Source organism: Dermacentor variabilis, chromosome 6 (genome assembly GCF_050947875.1).
Source record: "Dermacentor variabilis isolate Ectoservices chromosome 6, ASM5094787v1, whole genome shotgun sequence".
In the NCBI taxonomy this organism is placed as follows: Eukaryota; Metazoa; Arthropoda; class Arachnida; order Ixodida; family Ixodidae; genus Dermacentor; species Dermacentor variabilis.
The window spans coordinates 148,286,450-148,301,852 of NC_134573.1; the positions used below are offsets into that span (position 1 = coordinate 148,286,450).

General features: G+C 51.0%; 1 protein-coding gene across 1 annotated transcript; it reads left to right on the forward strand.

Moving 5' to 3' along the window:
• Positions 1 to 3,387: 3,387 nt before the first annotated feature.
• Positions 3,388 to 6,714, forward strand: LOC142586319 (uncharacterized). The gene has a single exon (XM_075697565.1). It carries the CDS (start codon positions 3,388 to 3,390, stop codon positions 6,712 to 6,714), a length of 3,327 nt encoding a protein of 1,108 aa, XP_075553680.1.
• Positions 6,715 to 15,403: the final 8,689 nt, after the last annotated feature.

Here is a 15,403-nt window from a genome sequence, read left to right on the forward strand (position 1 = left end):
TGGTGACGCACACTGTCGTAGCGATGCCGTAGCACCATGTCGAGCACGATCTCGTAGCACCCTGTCGTGGCGCTGCCGGTCGGACACAATGACTGTAATGAGAGGATGGTCCCTGCTTTGGCATCGCCTGTTTCGGGCACAATGACTGGAACGAGATCCCTGCTTTGGCATCGCCTGTTTCGGGCCCAATAACTGGAATGAGATCCCTGCTTTGGCATCGCCTGTTTCGGGCACAATGACTGGAACGAGATCCCTGCTTTGGCATCGCCTGTTTCGGGCCCAATAACTGGAATGAGATCCCTGCTTTGGCATCGCCTGTTTCGGGCACAATGACTGGAATGCGAGGATGATCCCTAGGCGGTCGCATCGCCGCAGTCGCGCCTGGAAACACCTGGCGATGAGTGTTGCGGCGACGACGATCGGGCCAAAATGTCTGCCGCCCCGCCGCAGTCGCGCCGGCAAAACCACGTGTCGCAGGCGAAACGCAACAGGGTCTATAATTGCCAAAGTTATTTCGGTCACCTTTTTTGTAAAGCACGGTCACTTTTGCTATTTGCATATTTAAAGGAAAGACAGAGTTAGTTAAACAAATGTTAACGATATCGGCTAAAATCGGCGCGATAACATCAGACACGTCTTTGACAGGACGTATTTAAATTCCGTCGATATCACAACTGGCGCTATTTTTTATACTTTTTATTATTGATAAGACTTTGTGGGCGGTGACAGGACACAAGTACAATGACTGAGCGTTGTGAGCACTTACGTATTCGCACGCATCAGCCGGGGTTCCGGTCGTTATCATACCTGTGAAAAAATTATTAAATGCGTCAGCCAAATTTGATCCATCCATATCAATACCGTCTGCTTCTAGTTTGGAAACAGGGGCGGTACAATGGCCGCGATGAAGGAGTGTGTTTAATCTAGACCACACTACGTCAGAACGGTTGCCAGGAACTTCAAGATATGTGGATTGATACTGAGTTCTCGCGGATCGCAAGCGTTTTGTAAGTTTGTTACGATAAGACTTGAAGGCCAGCCAGTCCTCCGGTAAATGAGTATGTAAGAATGTTTGGTAAAGTTTATCTCTTGTTTTGATTTGATGACGCATCTCCGGCGTTATCCATGGTTTTCGTGCTTTACAATTTAATCTGCGCTCTTTTAACGGAAAATTCAAATGATATAATCGCTTGAAAATTGCAATAAATTTATCGTAAGCATTGTTTGCGTCAAGAGATTTTCTTACATCGTTCCAACCTGCCTGCAATAGACAGTTACGAAATGCACTGAGCGCCACAGGTGTAATTAACTGAAACTTAATTATTCGAGGCTTTGCTCTACTTTGTGTCAATAGCTCCGCACATAAAAATATTGGAAGGTGGTCACTGATACAACATGACAAAACACCTGACCTAATATTATTCTCAGACACGTATGTAATAAAAAGATCTAGGACTGACTCGCATTCAAGTGCCACTCTCGTGGGTATGTTAATTGTATTTATGAAACCATTAGACAGTATGATAGTATTAAAGTCACGGCTAACAGAGCTTGTAGAACTGACGTCAATATTAAAGTCTCGCCCAGCAATTAATGTATACTTATTTTCTGCCATATATGAAAGGAATTGATCATAAAAATCAAGAAACTTTGCAATATCACCATTTAGTGGACGATAACAAACTGAAAACACGTTATTGTTTGCACGTACACAGAGCATTTCATAATCAGGGTTTGCCTGGGTAAAGTAATCCAATAGCTGACATTCAACGCTTTCGTAAACTAACAAAGCAAAGCAAATCTCCTACGTATTCTCATTTGTCTAATTGAGACACCTATATGATGTTGCTGTTGTTACAGCTTATTGACGGCGAACGTTAAGTCACTCATACACCCAGCCTAGGATGAAAAAAAATAGATTAGAAAAGAAAAACGCAATCATCGACGCAAAGACGAAATCATCGAAAATGTCATTCGCGGGTAAGGAAACAAAGTCGCTTCAAAAACCATCGCATGGAATTGGTCTCTCTATTTTGGGAAATTAGCTTCATTTCGATGTACTAGGTCAGATGTGTATTAAAAAAGTTCAATGGCCGGTTAAACTTCTGCGGAATGGGTTTCAGTTATATGGGACTCTTTCCCGATGCCATATCTTGCACAGTATAAACTTTCTTGATATATAATCGCTCCTACTTGTCATGGTAAATAATACTTCCCTCTCTTGCAAATTCATAATGGCCAGTTGTGAATTGCCACAAGAACGAGAACGAAGCTTTTTTGTTCTATAGTTCAGGAAACTGTTGTAAATGCTCTATATAGTTCAACAAATAATTGAACACTTTATCTTATCACAACTTAGCTCGCTGTTTCAAGAAAAAATAATCTTGTACCTACCTCTTCAAAGGCTTGGTCCTGTTATTCTTTTCTTTCGGGCCTTGCTTTTGAGATACAGTCACAGGGACGCTCACTCTGCCGTCCGGTTTTGATTATTGGGTCCAACCGACTGCCCTGTTAAATTTGCATCTCTTTCCTTTTTATTGCGTACTTTTCATTTAATGGTTATTGTTTGCCACGTTTGTTATTATTCTCATTTCTACAAGTAAACTCAGCCTTGCCACAACATTCACTGCATATATCGGTTCTGAAAGTTCATTTATGATTCTAACATAGAATAATCCATTCATTCCTTCCCCAATTCATAATATTGAGTATGAGCCACGTATTTTCGCTAAAAGACTATAATTACCTGCAAGGAATGCTGCAGAACAATAATATAAAATAAATGAATGCCAAATCGTCTACGATGCGCACAAAGCTTCAAATCCCGGCACGCCAAATCAAGCGTGTGGACTAGAATTTGTGCACCCACTTTCTTGTGACGACCCTTCGCGCTGTATAGTTAGTGCTGCCATCTTACTTTCCTCACCCTCACGAGACCGGAAATCGCTGCCACTGCATGACAGCTACTGTGTTTCTCCTGCGACGAATACGTTGTGTGAGCGGCGCGCACTCTCATAACTTAGCCGTCACGCATTTTACGCCGACCTGTCAGGCAGCGTGCTCCACCGCCGCAATCCCGTAGATCACGAGACGCCCCGCATGGTACTTTGCTCCCCGCAAGAGACCCTTGAGTAAACACGAGGAAAGACTCATCGCATTGATGCCCTGCTATAGTTCCTGGGACTGTAAGAAGAGACCCACGAGTAGACACGGGGGTTCGAGCGAGGCGAGAGAGAGGAGCCGGAGGTCAGCCGAGCCGGAGAGACGGCACGGGGAGACGCACGAGAGACGCGGCCGAGGAAGGCAGCAACACGCTTCACGCCGACGCTCTGCAGATAATAAACAGTTTTCATTTGAGAAAGAATCCAGCCTTTTTCATTTGCTGACATGGCGCAGCCGACAGGATCTGCAGACGCGTCTTTCCCGAACGAAGAACGAGCGGCCACCACGGAGCCCAGCAGAACGCCATCGGTGAGCTCGGAGTCGACATTCATCTATTCACCGGTGAAATCAACTGTCCGCCACGTTCTCAGCGCCTTGAAAAAGCAACAGCTGACTGACAAGCTGAGAATGCGTGGACTTCCGTGCAGCGGCCGCAAGGACGATCTCGTGACCCGTCTCCAAGACGACAACACTCGCTTCCAGGCCTTGCTGGACACGTCCTCCGACTCAACGACCAGCCAGACCGAAGCTGACGGCGACGACCACGAAAAGGCGGACTCAAAGGCGCCGGCTACGATCGAGAGTCTGCGTGCCGAGGTTGACCAACTGCGACGGCTTCTAACCCAGCAACGCGGGTCACACGCTACGAGTGACACAACGGGGGCACCGAAGCCAACGCAGGCGCAAGCTGGGGACGAAACGGGCTCCCAACGTTTCGACGGGATCCACGCCCCCGCTACGGCAGTGAACCGACGGCCGGCAGAAGTCAACCGTGGCGCACCTCCACAGCCATCACCGGAGAGCACCACCGCCACAGCTACAGAAGATACGCCAAGCATGACTGAAATCGTGGCCATGTTCGCACGCGCGCAGCTGCAGATGACGGAAGCGTTGTCGAGAATGTCCGCGCCAGCTCCGCCCGTGCTGATTCAGTCTACAAACGATACCGCGTCCGCCATCCCCGAGTACGACGGTGATGTACAACGAAATGTCCAAACGTGGATTACGCAGGTGGAACGCATTGCTGCGCTGGCCCACTGGTCCCCATCACTGACGCTCGCAACGGCAGCAACCCGGCTGCAAGGTGCGGCGAGGGACTGGCACAGCTCTTACGGTATTGCTTGTGAAACATGGGACCTTTGGAAGGAAGCACTTGCTTCTCGTTTCGACCGGAAGCTAACAATGCAGGAGTTCTTGGAGCTGCAGGCTTCACGAAAACTGCGCAATTCGGAGACCCTAGTGGAGTACATGTACTCTAAAAATGCTCTACTGGACAAGTCTCCGTACCCGCTCGCGAATGAAGAGAGAATTTCGCTGATACTTAGCGGGATCGAAGACGACACCTGGGCGATTCCTCTGGCTGCGCAGCCCTGCAGCAGCGTCATTGATTTGATAGACCGCGCAGCGCTGCTCGACACCAGGCGGCGTAAAGCAATAACGACGCAAACAGCGCAGTTCCGACAATCTCAAGCTGTACAACAGAGCCAACGAAACCAAACGAGGAACAGCTACGAGAACAGAGCGGCAGCTGACGACGGACGCCCCGGGCCGAGCGCTCAGTCAATACGACGCGAACACCGAGAACCAGTTCGAGCTGCGCGAGCACGAGCCTGCTTTAACTGCGGCAATATGGGACATTTGTCGAGGGAGTGCACCAGACCCAAGACGGAGGCCACAATCCACGCGGAACGACGCCGAGAAGCCAGATATGACGCAAGCAACGCCGGCACAACCTCCAGGCAAGCCAATTGCTTCCTGCAATCGACGGGCGGCACCCTACCCATCGTGAAGGGCTTCGTTGAGAGCCGACCGGTCAGAGTCTGCATAGACAGCGGCTCCAACGTCTCCGTCCTCGGCGAGAGCTCCGTGGGCCCTGAGGTTCATCCCCGACCCTGGACGTCTCACGAAACGATAGAAGTTCTCGACCGGTGCATCAGACCGGCGAGAGTGGCGACTCTGAACGTGACCATCGGAACATCGACCGTGCGACTCGAGGAGGTAGTGATCGCGCCCTTGCCAGGTGCCATGGACCTGATTCTTGGTTCGGACTGGCGCCGCGCTGCGAATGTTGACGTCACGTTCCACCCCACTAACGACGTCACCCTCGTCCCCGTTCAGCCATCGGTGAGTGAGCCGTCGGGTCACGCACCAAGCGCACACAGTGCGCATCGCGTCGGAGAGACCCTAATAACAGCATTTAGCAATCGCAGGGTCCTAGACGAACCGGCGAGCGATATCGGCTTCGTACAGCTAAAGACGAAGGACCCCGGTCCTGACGAAGATTACACCAATCAGATCGAAGTAGCAGTATCCAAAATGTCCCGCGACGCAAACGCCGACGAACGAGATGAGCTGCGCTCAATTCTTCATCGTCAACATAAAGCGTTCACCACGAGGAAGGACGCGCTGGGGCTATGCGCTCACGCTGAGCACAGCATCGATCTCAGTGACGATATTCCCGTCGCGTCAACGCCGTACAGATCCTGCCCCGCGGACCGCCAGTTTATGAGAGAACAGGTCAATGACTACCTAGCTAAGGGGATCATCCGACCGAGCCAGAGCCAGTACAGCGCGCCTACCATTGCAGTGGATCAACCACATCACCCCACCACGCCCAAACGAATGGTCCACGACTACAGAAAATTGAACGAGAAAACCATCAATCCACCCTACCCGATGCCAATCATGGAAGATGTAATTGACGACATCATGAGGGACGGTTCGAAGTGCTTCACTGTCTTGGATGTGAAGTCGGCCTTTCTCACAGTGCGAGTGAAACCTGACGACATTCACAAGACCGCGTTCGTGACGCCAGACGGAAAATACGAATACCTACGAATGACCTTTGGATTTTGCAAAGCTCCGCAGACCATGCAGCAAATAATGCGCAACACGTTTGATGGCTTGAAGGGAACATCCACTTACATGGACGACGTCGGACAGGGAGCAGCTTCAGTCACTGAAGCGCTGTCATTGCTCGACGAGGCGCTGAGTAGGGTCATCATCAACGGTTTGAAGATGGACATCAGGAAGTGTCAGTTTGTCCGAGACCGAGTCTCATTTCTGGGCTACGTTATCTCCGCAGACGGTCGAACCCTAAACGAGGCGAGAGTCGCAGCCGTGGACAAGCTTGAGCCTGAGAGAAGCGCCAAGAAGTTGTATTCGTTTCTGGAATTTGCTAACCATTACCGCAAGTTCATACCAGAGTTTTCGAAACTCACACACCCACTGCGTCAACTGGTCCTGAAGGATGTGCCATTCATCTGGACGGGAGCACACCAGGAAATCGTGAACGAAATCAAGAGAGCGCTTAAGAATCCTCCGCTACTGGCAAACTTCCGTTCAGACTGCCCAACGCAAGTACACGTCGACGCATCACAAACCGGACTCGGAGCGATACTGACCCAAACGCAAGAAGGAAGAGAACGGGTCATCGAACAGGCAAGTCGATCTCTGAACAAGCATGACAGAACGCGCCTTGGACACAGAGGAATTGACATCGACGGACACGTGCGCCTGAGGACAGTCGCAAATTTTGGGTGGGCCGTGTGAGCGGCGCGCACTCTCATAACTTAGCCGTCACGCATTTTACGCCGACCTGTCAGGCAGCGTGCTCCACCGCCGCAATCCCGTAGATCACGAGACGCCCCGCATGGTACTTTGCTCCCCGCAAGAGACCCTTGAGTAAACACGAGGAAAGACTCATCGCACCGATGCCCTGCTATAGTTCCTGGGACTGTAAGAAGAGACCCACGAGTAGACACGGGGGTTCGAGCGAGGCGAGAGAGAGGAGCCGGAGGTCAGCCGAGCCGGAGAGACGGCACGGGGAGACGCACGAGAGACGCGGCCGAGGAAGGCAGCAACACGCTTCACGCCGACGCTCTGCAGATAATAAACAGTTTTCATTTGAGAAAGAATCCAGCCTTTTTCATTTGCTGACAGTTGCAAGGCGTGGACTCGTTTTATCGACGGCACATCTGCAAAGCAAAGCAGCGCACTCACTGTATTACTGTCATTTTTTATTTTTTTTATGTTTTTTTTTTCTTTTCTGCAAGGTAAAGACGAAAGCCCGCTGGATCGTCGTTCGAAAACGCGACTTCCCCTCCCTCCTCCCTCCCTTAGCCCGCTATTAACTTGCCCCGCAGAAATACCTCTGAGTATTCAATTAGTCGGGACCAGTTTGCCTCGCCGGACGGGTCCTCATCGGCGCCGAGCGCCCTTCGCCGCCGCAGCCATCTTCGTGCCAAGCTCGTATACAGTCTCTTTAGGAACGCGATACTACTACTCCCTGTAGCTTATCGTCGCCGGCAAACGACGGGCAGCGCCACCACCGGAAACGAGCGCAACGAACGAAATTCGTAATGAACGCCGCTCACGTAAAGAGGAGGCGAATGGCAGGGGGAGGGTGGGGGGGTGTAGAAAAGAAGAACCAGTTGAAATTGGCCGGGCTGGCACTGCGCGCGGCTGTCAGTGGCCACTGGCCAGAGAATGAGAGAGAGAGAGAGAGAGTTGGAAAGTGGAAATATGAAGGTTAAGAAGAGAAAACTGAGGTCTGGTTGTATAGCGGCACCTGTGAAGACACCGACATGTGTAGTGTGAAGCGCGGGAAGACCTGACGTTTGTATTTTGACATAATTACGGAGCTAAATACTGAAAAGCCACAATGTGAGGAAGACAGGGCTGGCGCTGAGCATTCTATTCTTTTTTTTTCTATTTTAGATGTAAACAATAGGCTACGTTACAGCTGGCTTTCCTGAAATCACAAAGTTCGTACTTAGGCGAAAAAGAAAGGAAACACTAGAAGACAATTATTATTATTTGTTTTGAACACATATACACAGTTAACAGGAAAGGGAAAGCGAGGAGCAGGCTGGCAACTGCCACCGGAAGGGGCACAACGCCTGCCTACTCTTCTGAAGGGAGGTGACAGCAACACAGAAATGGAAGATAGGAAGGAGGGGAGGAAAGAGGAAAGGAAGAGCAACAGCACGAATCTAAAGACTAAAGTAGAACACAGTACACTACGCACGTTGTTCTGCCGAGTTTCGACTCTGCAGCCGGAATTAAAGTGACGCCGCGTCGAACAGCCTCCACAATTATCAATCACATCCATGGCTAGTTCGCTATGCGGCTAATTGTGCGCTCCACGATGAGACTGCAATTATGGCTGCACGCAATCACCGTTTCGCCAGTAGTCGGTTCACAATATACACTACAAGGTGTTTGAACCCGCCACCTCCCATCAAAGGAAGAAGCGTTAGGGCACAGTACAGATCACACACAGTAGGGACGGTCACTGAAGGTCACGCTACTACAGGATGTTGAATGTTCATGCTACAAACGTGAACCTAAGTTAGTTAACTCTATAAAGGTTAGTAGGGCGCGATGGGCCTGATCACGTTTAGATGCACAGCCACTGGGGTATAAACATTCCTCGAGTGTCGCACACCGCAGGCCAAGGAGATGATAGTTTCTCACTAGCGACATGCGCTGCGCACTGAAAGCAATGTTAATAAGCACTTCACACACATGAATACATCGCAAGCACACAGAAAGTGTACCTACGGGCACCATGCAGCGCTGAAAGCACTGTGTATTACGGTCACCCATCAATCACACAGGTATGTACATATATGTATAACACACATACGTATATAATGTATCATTATACATATACAAGAACAACGTGGGCGCTGAACATCAACTGGTCTACTAAGAAACAGGCATTACCGGTCGACATCAGTGCCTGGGTAGGGTATAATCAAAATAACATTAAACATAGTAATAAAAATTTGAAATTATCGTTCCCAGCAATGTAGTTGACAAGCACTGCCTGTGTGTTAGTATACCAGCTGACGTTGTGAACCCGTCCCCTTTTACTCATTGTTGCGTTTCGCCTGCGACACGTGGTTTTGCCGGCGCGACGGCGGCGGGGCGGCGGACATTTTGGCCCGATCGTCGTCACCGCAACACTCATCGCCAGGTGTTTCCAGGCGCGTCTGCGGCGATGCGACCGCCTAGGGATTTCGTTCCAGTCATTGTGCCCGAAACAGGCGATGCCAAAGCAGGGATCTCATTCCAGTTATTGGGCCCGAAACAGGCGATGCCAAAGCAGGGATCTCGTTCCAGTCATTGTGCCCGAAACAGGCGAAGCCAAAGCAGGGACCATCTTCTCGTTACAGTCATTGTGTCCGACCGGCAGCGCCACGACAGTGTGCTGCGCAGCGCCACGACAGTGTGCTGCGCAGCGCCACGACCAGTTGCTACGAGATCTTGCGCAGCGCCACGACATGGTGCTACGGCATCGCTACGACAGTGTGCGTCACCATTAGCCCATTGTACATTCACGTGCTCGTCTTTTGAGGGGTTCCTTCTTGCCCTCAACTGCGAGAGTATAAAAACAGCTGCCCCCGGACGCCAGAGGAGGGCTCCGATTTCTTCTGTTGAGTGAAGTGCTCTCCCGTCTCTCTACTTCGGTCAAACCTGACCGCCAACTCTTTGCGATGTTAAAATAAACAAGTTGTTTCGTTGTTACCAGTCGACTCATGCTTTGCCGGGACCTCCGGATGCTTCCAGTTGTACCCCAGGCCGCCAGGCCAACGCTACCCTTGGGGCTTGCGACCCAGGTACAACCTCGGGCGTCAGCGCCGAGTTCCCAACAGATCGTACCAGCAGTCGGATCTAAACATCTGGTTGGCAGCGGTGAGATCGCCTACGACTTCAGACAACTGTCTGCCAGCGGTGAGATCGCCACAACGGAGGCCAGCAGCAAAGAGATGCAGTTGACTGTATGCTGAGCAGCTCAACGACGATCCGGGAGCAGTGCAACGAGCCCTGTGTGACGACTGGTTGCCTGCAGCGGAACGACTGCGCGGAATTCCTGCCTGCGAGGTTTGGTGAGTGCGGGACTTTCTTCTTCTGAGCTTTGCCAGGCTTTTGTTAGTGTCAGAAACAGAGCTGGTAATTGTGATTGTCGTTGCTGCCGGGTTAGTTTGCGGCAAGACAATAGTAAGCAGTAGAGAAAGCAGCATTCAGAGCAGCCATGGATTTGAAGTCGTTGCGCAAACCGAAATTGTTGGAGCTTGCAAGAGAGTTGGGTCTGGATGTCTCAGACAAACTAAGAAAACCTGAACTGCTAAAGGCTATTCTTGAGTTAGAGGCTGAGGATGACGAGCTGTCGGAATGCCTTGAGACTATTGAGTAAAGAGCAAAAAGAGAAACATGAGCGCGAACTTAAAGAGCAAAAAGAGAAATATGAGCGCGAACTTAAAGAGCAAAAAGAGAAACAAGAGCGTGAACGTAAAGAACAGAAAGAAAAAGAAGAGCGCGAACACGCTTTGGAAATGAAGCGTCTCGAGGTAGAGATGGAACGCGCTCGTAATGGAAGTCAGGCACACGGTGCAGGAGAACGCGTATTGTTCAAAATGACTGACCTAATGCGGCCGTTTAAGCTTGGAGAGGACATTGGTTTGTTCCTGGTTAACTTTGAGCGAACGTGCGAGAAGCAGGGGTTCTCTCGGGAAACGTGGCCACAGCGCTTGCTCACTTTGTTACCCGGCGAGGCGGCCGACGTAGTCGCTCGCTTGGATAGAGAGGAGGCAGAGGATTTCGACAAAGTAAAATCAAGTCTGCTAAAAAAGTACCGGCTGTCTGCGGAGGCGTTCCGTCGGAAGTTTCGGGAAAATGAGAAAGGCAAAAGTGAGTCATATACAGAGTTTGCGTATAGGCTTATGTCGAACATGCAGGAGTGGCTCAAAGAAGAGAAAGCGTTTGGTGACCACGATAAAGTTCTGCAGTGCTTCGGGCTAGAACAGTTTTATAGTCGGTTACCGGAGAACGTGCGATACTGGGTCTTGGATAGGCCAGACGTTTGTACGGTGGCTAAAGCCGCTGAGCTAGCCGAGGAGTGTGTGACGCGTCGGGCTCGCGGAGCTAAGGACGGTCAAAAGGGTGAATTTGGCTCGAATTTTGAGAGGCCGAAGTTCACACCCATGAGATTTAAGGGGGACACGCGTAGTGCGGATGCGAGTGAAAGCAATCCGACCAAACGTAAAGAGACGGCAGCCGAAGCCGAACGCAGAAAGCGGTTCGAGATGAGGCGAGCGGGCGTTTGTTATACGTGCCAGAAGCCGGGTCACTTTTCGGCGCAGTGTCCGGAAACAACACCAAAAGTTGTGTTTTTTTCACTAGGCAGCACTGACGAGAACATGAAGCTTCTCGAGCCTTACATGCGAGACCTCCTCGTGAACGGGAAAGAGTGCCGAGTGCTTCGCGATTCCGCAGCTACGATGGATGTAGTTCACCCATCTTACGTAGAACCCCATATGTTCACGGGCGAGTGCGCGTGGATCAAGCAAGCCGTGGAAGCTCATAGCGTGTGTCTGCCAGTAGCAAAGGTGCTTATTGAAGGACCTTTCGGAGCGCTTGAGACGGAGGCGGCAGTGTCATCTATGCTGCCACCCCAGTACCCGTACCTATTTTCAAACAGGTCCGATCACCTCCTGCGCGAGAAGGGGCTTTTGTTTGGTGAAGCTAGTGTTCAGGCCTTAACCAGATCGAAGGTTCGGGAGCTCGCTGCAAAGGCGGTAGTTGCGGGGCCGACGTTATCAAACAACGAAAAAGGGTCGGAGGCGCAGCAAGCTGATATTCAGAGCACGCCCGAACAGAATAAAATTGAGTCTGTAGCGTTGAAGGCGCCAGATACTGGAGAGGAAAATCCCGATTCGGGAAAGTTAGAAGAGCTATCTACTGATTTGCTCATCGCGCCTACGTCAGACGGACTTGATAGGTTGCTAAAAGTCAGCCGGACGGCTTTGATAGCCGAGCAAAAAAAGGATGGCAGCCTGGAAAACGTGCGCTGCAATGTCAAAGAAGGTATCGCCAGGAAAACTGCGCGTTTTGTGGAAAGAGGTGGAGTCCTGTACCGGAAGTATCTAGACCGCCGAGGAGTGGAGTTCGATCAGCTGGTCGTGCCTCAATGCTATCGTCAGGATCTGTTGCGCTTGTCACATGGGGGTTCGTGGTCCGGACACCTAGGAGTTAAGAAAACTAAGGACCGTCTCTTGCAAGAGTACTATTGGCCAGGGTGTTTTCGGGACGCAGACCATTTCGTGAGGACATGTGACACTTGTCAGCGGGTGGGCAAACCAGGGGACAAATCGAGGGCGCCGTTGAAGTTGGTACCTATCATTACGGAGCCTTTTAGACGGCTCGTTATTGATACAGTGGGACCTCTGCCGGTAACAGCCACGGGGTACAGACACATTTTGACTGTGATCTGCCCAGCGACAAAGTTCCCTGAAGCAGTGCCGCTTAAAGAACTCAGCTCAGTTGAGATAGTCAATGCACTACTGTCCATATTTGCGCGAGTTGGTTTTCCTGCAGAAATTCAATCAGATCAGGGCACAGTGTTTACTAGCGCTTTGACGACAACTTTTCTCGAAAGGTGTGGGGTAAAGCTGCTACACAGCTCAGTGTACCACCCACAGTCGAATTCCGTTGAGAAGCTCCACTCCGTCATGAAGCGCGTGTTGAGAGCCTTGTGTTTTGAACATCAAACTGACTGGGAGCTGTGTCTGCCTGGGGTGATGTTTGCTTTAAGGACCGCGCCGCATGCGGCTACGGGGTTTTCGCCAGCTGAACTGGTGTACGGTCGCTCGCTTCGATCTCCGCTTCGCATGCTTCGAGAATCATGGGAAGGTAGGGGCGACGACCCAGTCGTGGTGGAGTACGTGCTTAAGCTCCTCGAACGCTTAAGAAGGGCACAGGAGTTGTCAGGTGAAGCAATGACAAAGGCCCAGCAGAGGGCCAAGGTTTATTATGATCGGACAGCCAGGGCCCGTCGTTTTGAGGTTGGCGATGAGGTCATGATATTGCGCACATCGCTAAACAACAAACTAGACGTGCAGTGGGAGGGCCCAGCGCGAATTGTTCAGAAACTGTCGGACGTTAACTACGTGGTAAGTCTGCCAGGAAAGCGGAAAGCACAGCAAGTTTACCACTGTAATCTGCTCAAACCTTATAGACAAAGGGAAGCAGTGGTGTGCATGATGGTAAACGTTCCTGAAGAGCTTCCGGTCGAGCTTCCGGGACTAGGCTCAGTGACGAACAGGGAAGACACCGGTCAAGTCATTAGTGACCTTATCAGTAAAGCACCGCTGTCGCCTGAGCAGAAAACCGAACTACACCAGCTATTACAAGAGTTTCAAGGTCTGTTCTCTGAGAGGCCTGGTAGGACTTCTGTACTTACTCATGATATAGAACTTACCTCCACAGAGCCAGTACGATCCAAGGCGTATCGGGTGTCACCCCGCCAGAGCGATATTATGGAGGCTGAGGTAAAGAAAATGCTACAGCTCGGTGTTATTGAGGCAGGTGAGAGTGATTATACCTCCCCTTTGATTTTAGTTGAGGTACCGGGCAAGGAACCTCGTCCTTGCGTCGACTACCGCAGGCTTAATTCCATCACTAAGGATCAAATTTATCCGATCCCTAACATCGAGGAGCGCCTTGAGAAAGTTAGTAGCGCTCAGTTTATTTCCACCCTAGATCTTGTCAGGGGTTATTGGCAGGTTCCACTTACAGAAGAGCCTAGTAGGTATGCGGCGTTCATTTCACCAATGGGAACATTCCGTCCTAAAGTGTTGAGTTTTGGTTTGAAGAACGCGCCATACTGTTTTTCAAGTCTCATGGATAAAGTGTTGCGGGGACAGCAAGAATTCGCTTTACCGTATCTAGACGACGTAGCGATATTCTCCGCATCCTGGTCGGAGCATATGACACACTTGCGGGCAGTGCTAACCCGCCTGCGCGAAGCGGGCTTGACAGTCAAGGCTCCTAAGTGCCAGTTAGCACAGGCCGAGGTTGTCTACCTCGGTCACGTGATTGGTCAGGGTCGTCGCCGCCCCTCTGAAATAAAAGTGGCCGCTGTGCGAGACTTTCCGCAACCGCGCACAAAGACCGATATTCGGTCGTTCTTAGGTGTCGCCGGCTACTATCAGAGGTACATCCCTAGGTACTCTGATATCGCGGCTCCCCTGACGGATGCTCTAAGAAAGACAGAGCCTCAAACAGTCGTCTGGGACGAGACCAAGGAAAGAGCTTTTAGCGCCCTAAAGAGTGCCCTAACAAGCCAGCCTGTGCTACGATCGCCAGACTATACAAAAGGTTTCATTGTTCAGTGCGATGCTAGTGAGCGAGGCATGGGCGTTGTACTGTGCCAACGGGAAAATGGAGAAGTAGAACACCCCGTTCTGTATGCTAGTCGTAAGCTGACCAATCGTGAGCAGGCGTATAGCGCCACCGAGAAAGAGTGTGCGTGTCTCGTGTGGGCCGTTCAGAAATTGTCATGCTATCTAGCCGGCTCGAGGTTTATCATTGAGACGGATCACTGCCCTCTCCAATGGCTGCAGACCATCTCTCCCAAAAATGGCCGCCTCCTGCGCTGGAGCCTCGCTTTACAACAATATTCCTTTGAGGTGCGTTACAAAAAGGGGAGTCTCAACGGTAACGCCGATGGCTTAAGTCGAAGCCCCTAACGTAGGAATCAGCCTCAAAATTGTTTGTTACTGATGTTTTTCTTCCTGAGGCAGGATTTTTTTTAACATATTGCTTTTGTTTAGTGTTTCAAAGTGATGATATGCTTTCTAGTGCAATTTTTCAATTTGTGGACGCGTTCTGAGTGATGCTAGACTACTGTAAGGAACTAGGCAGTGGTATAAAAAGGGGAAAGAGCCTGGCAGGGCTTAGTGAGGGTTGTGCCGTGCTTGCTGACTGAGCGGTTGAGTTTTCAGCGTAGTTCTAACGCTTGCCGGGAACGAGAACAAAAATGTGAACTCTCCCGAAGTCACTTTGCAGTGTCCCGTGCGAACCTGAACGAGAGAACGAGGCCTTCTCTGTGCGCTGCGCTCAAGAAACGTCAAGGGACGCCCGACTTCGGTTATGAGCATCATCGAGCGACATCCCTCCGGACAGCGGATGCAGTCCCCTGTCCATCGGGATCTCCTTTCCCCGGCGGGGCGGTCTGTTGCGTTTCGCCTGCGACACGTGGTTTTGCCGGCGCGACGGCGGCGGGGCGGCGGACATTTTGGCCCGATCGTCGTCACCGCAACACTCATCGCCAGGTGTTTCCAGGCGCGTCTGCGGCGATGCGACCGCCTAGGGATTTCGTTCCAGTCATTGTGCCCGAAACAGGCGATGCCAAAGCAGGGATCTCATTCCAGTTATTGGGCCCGAAACAGGC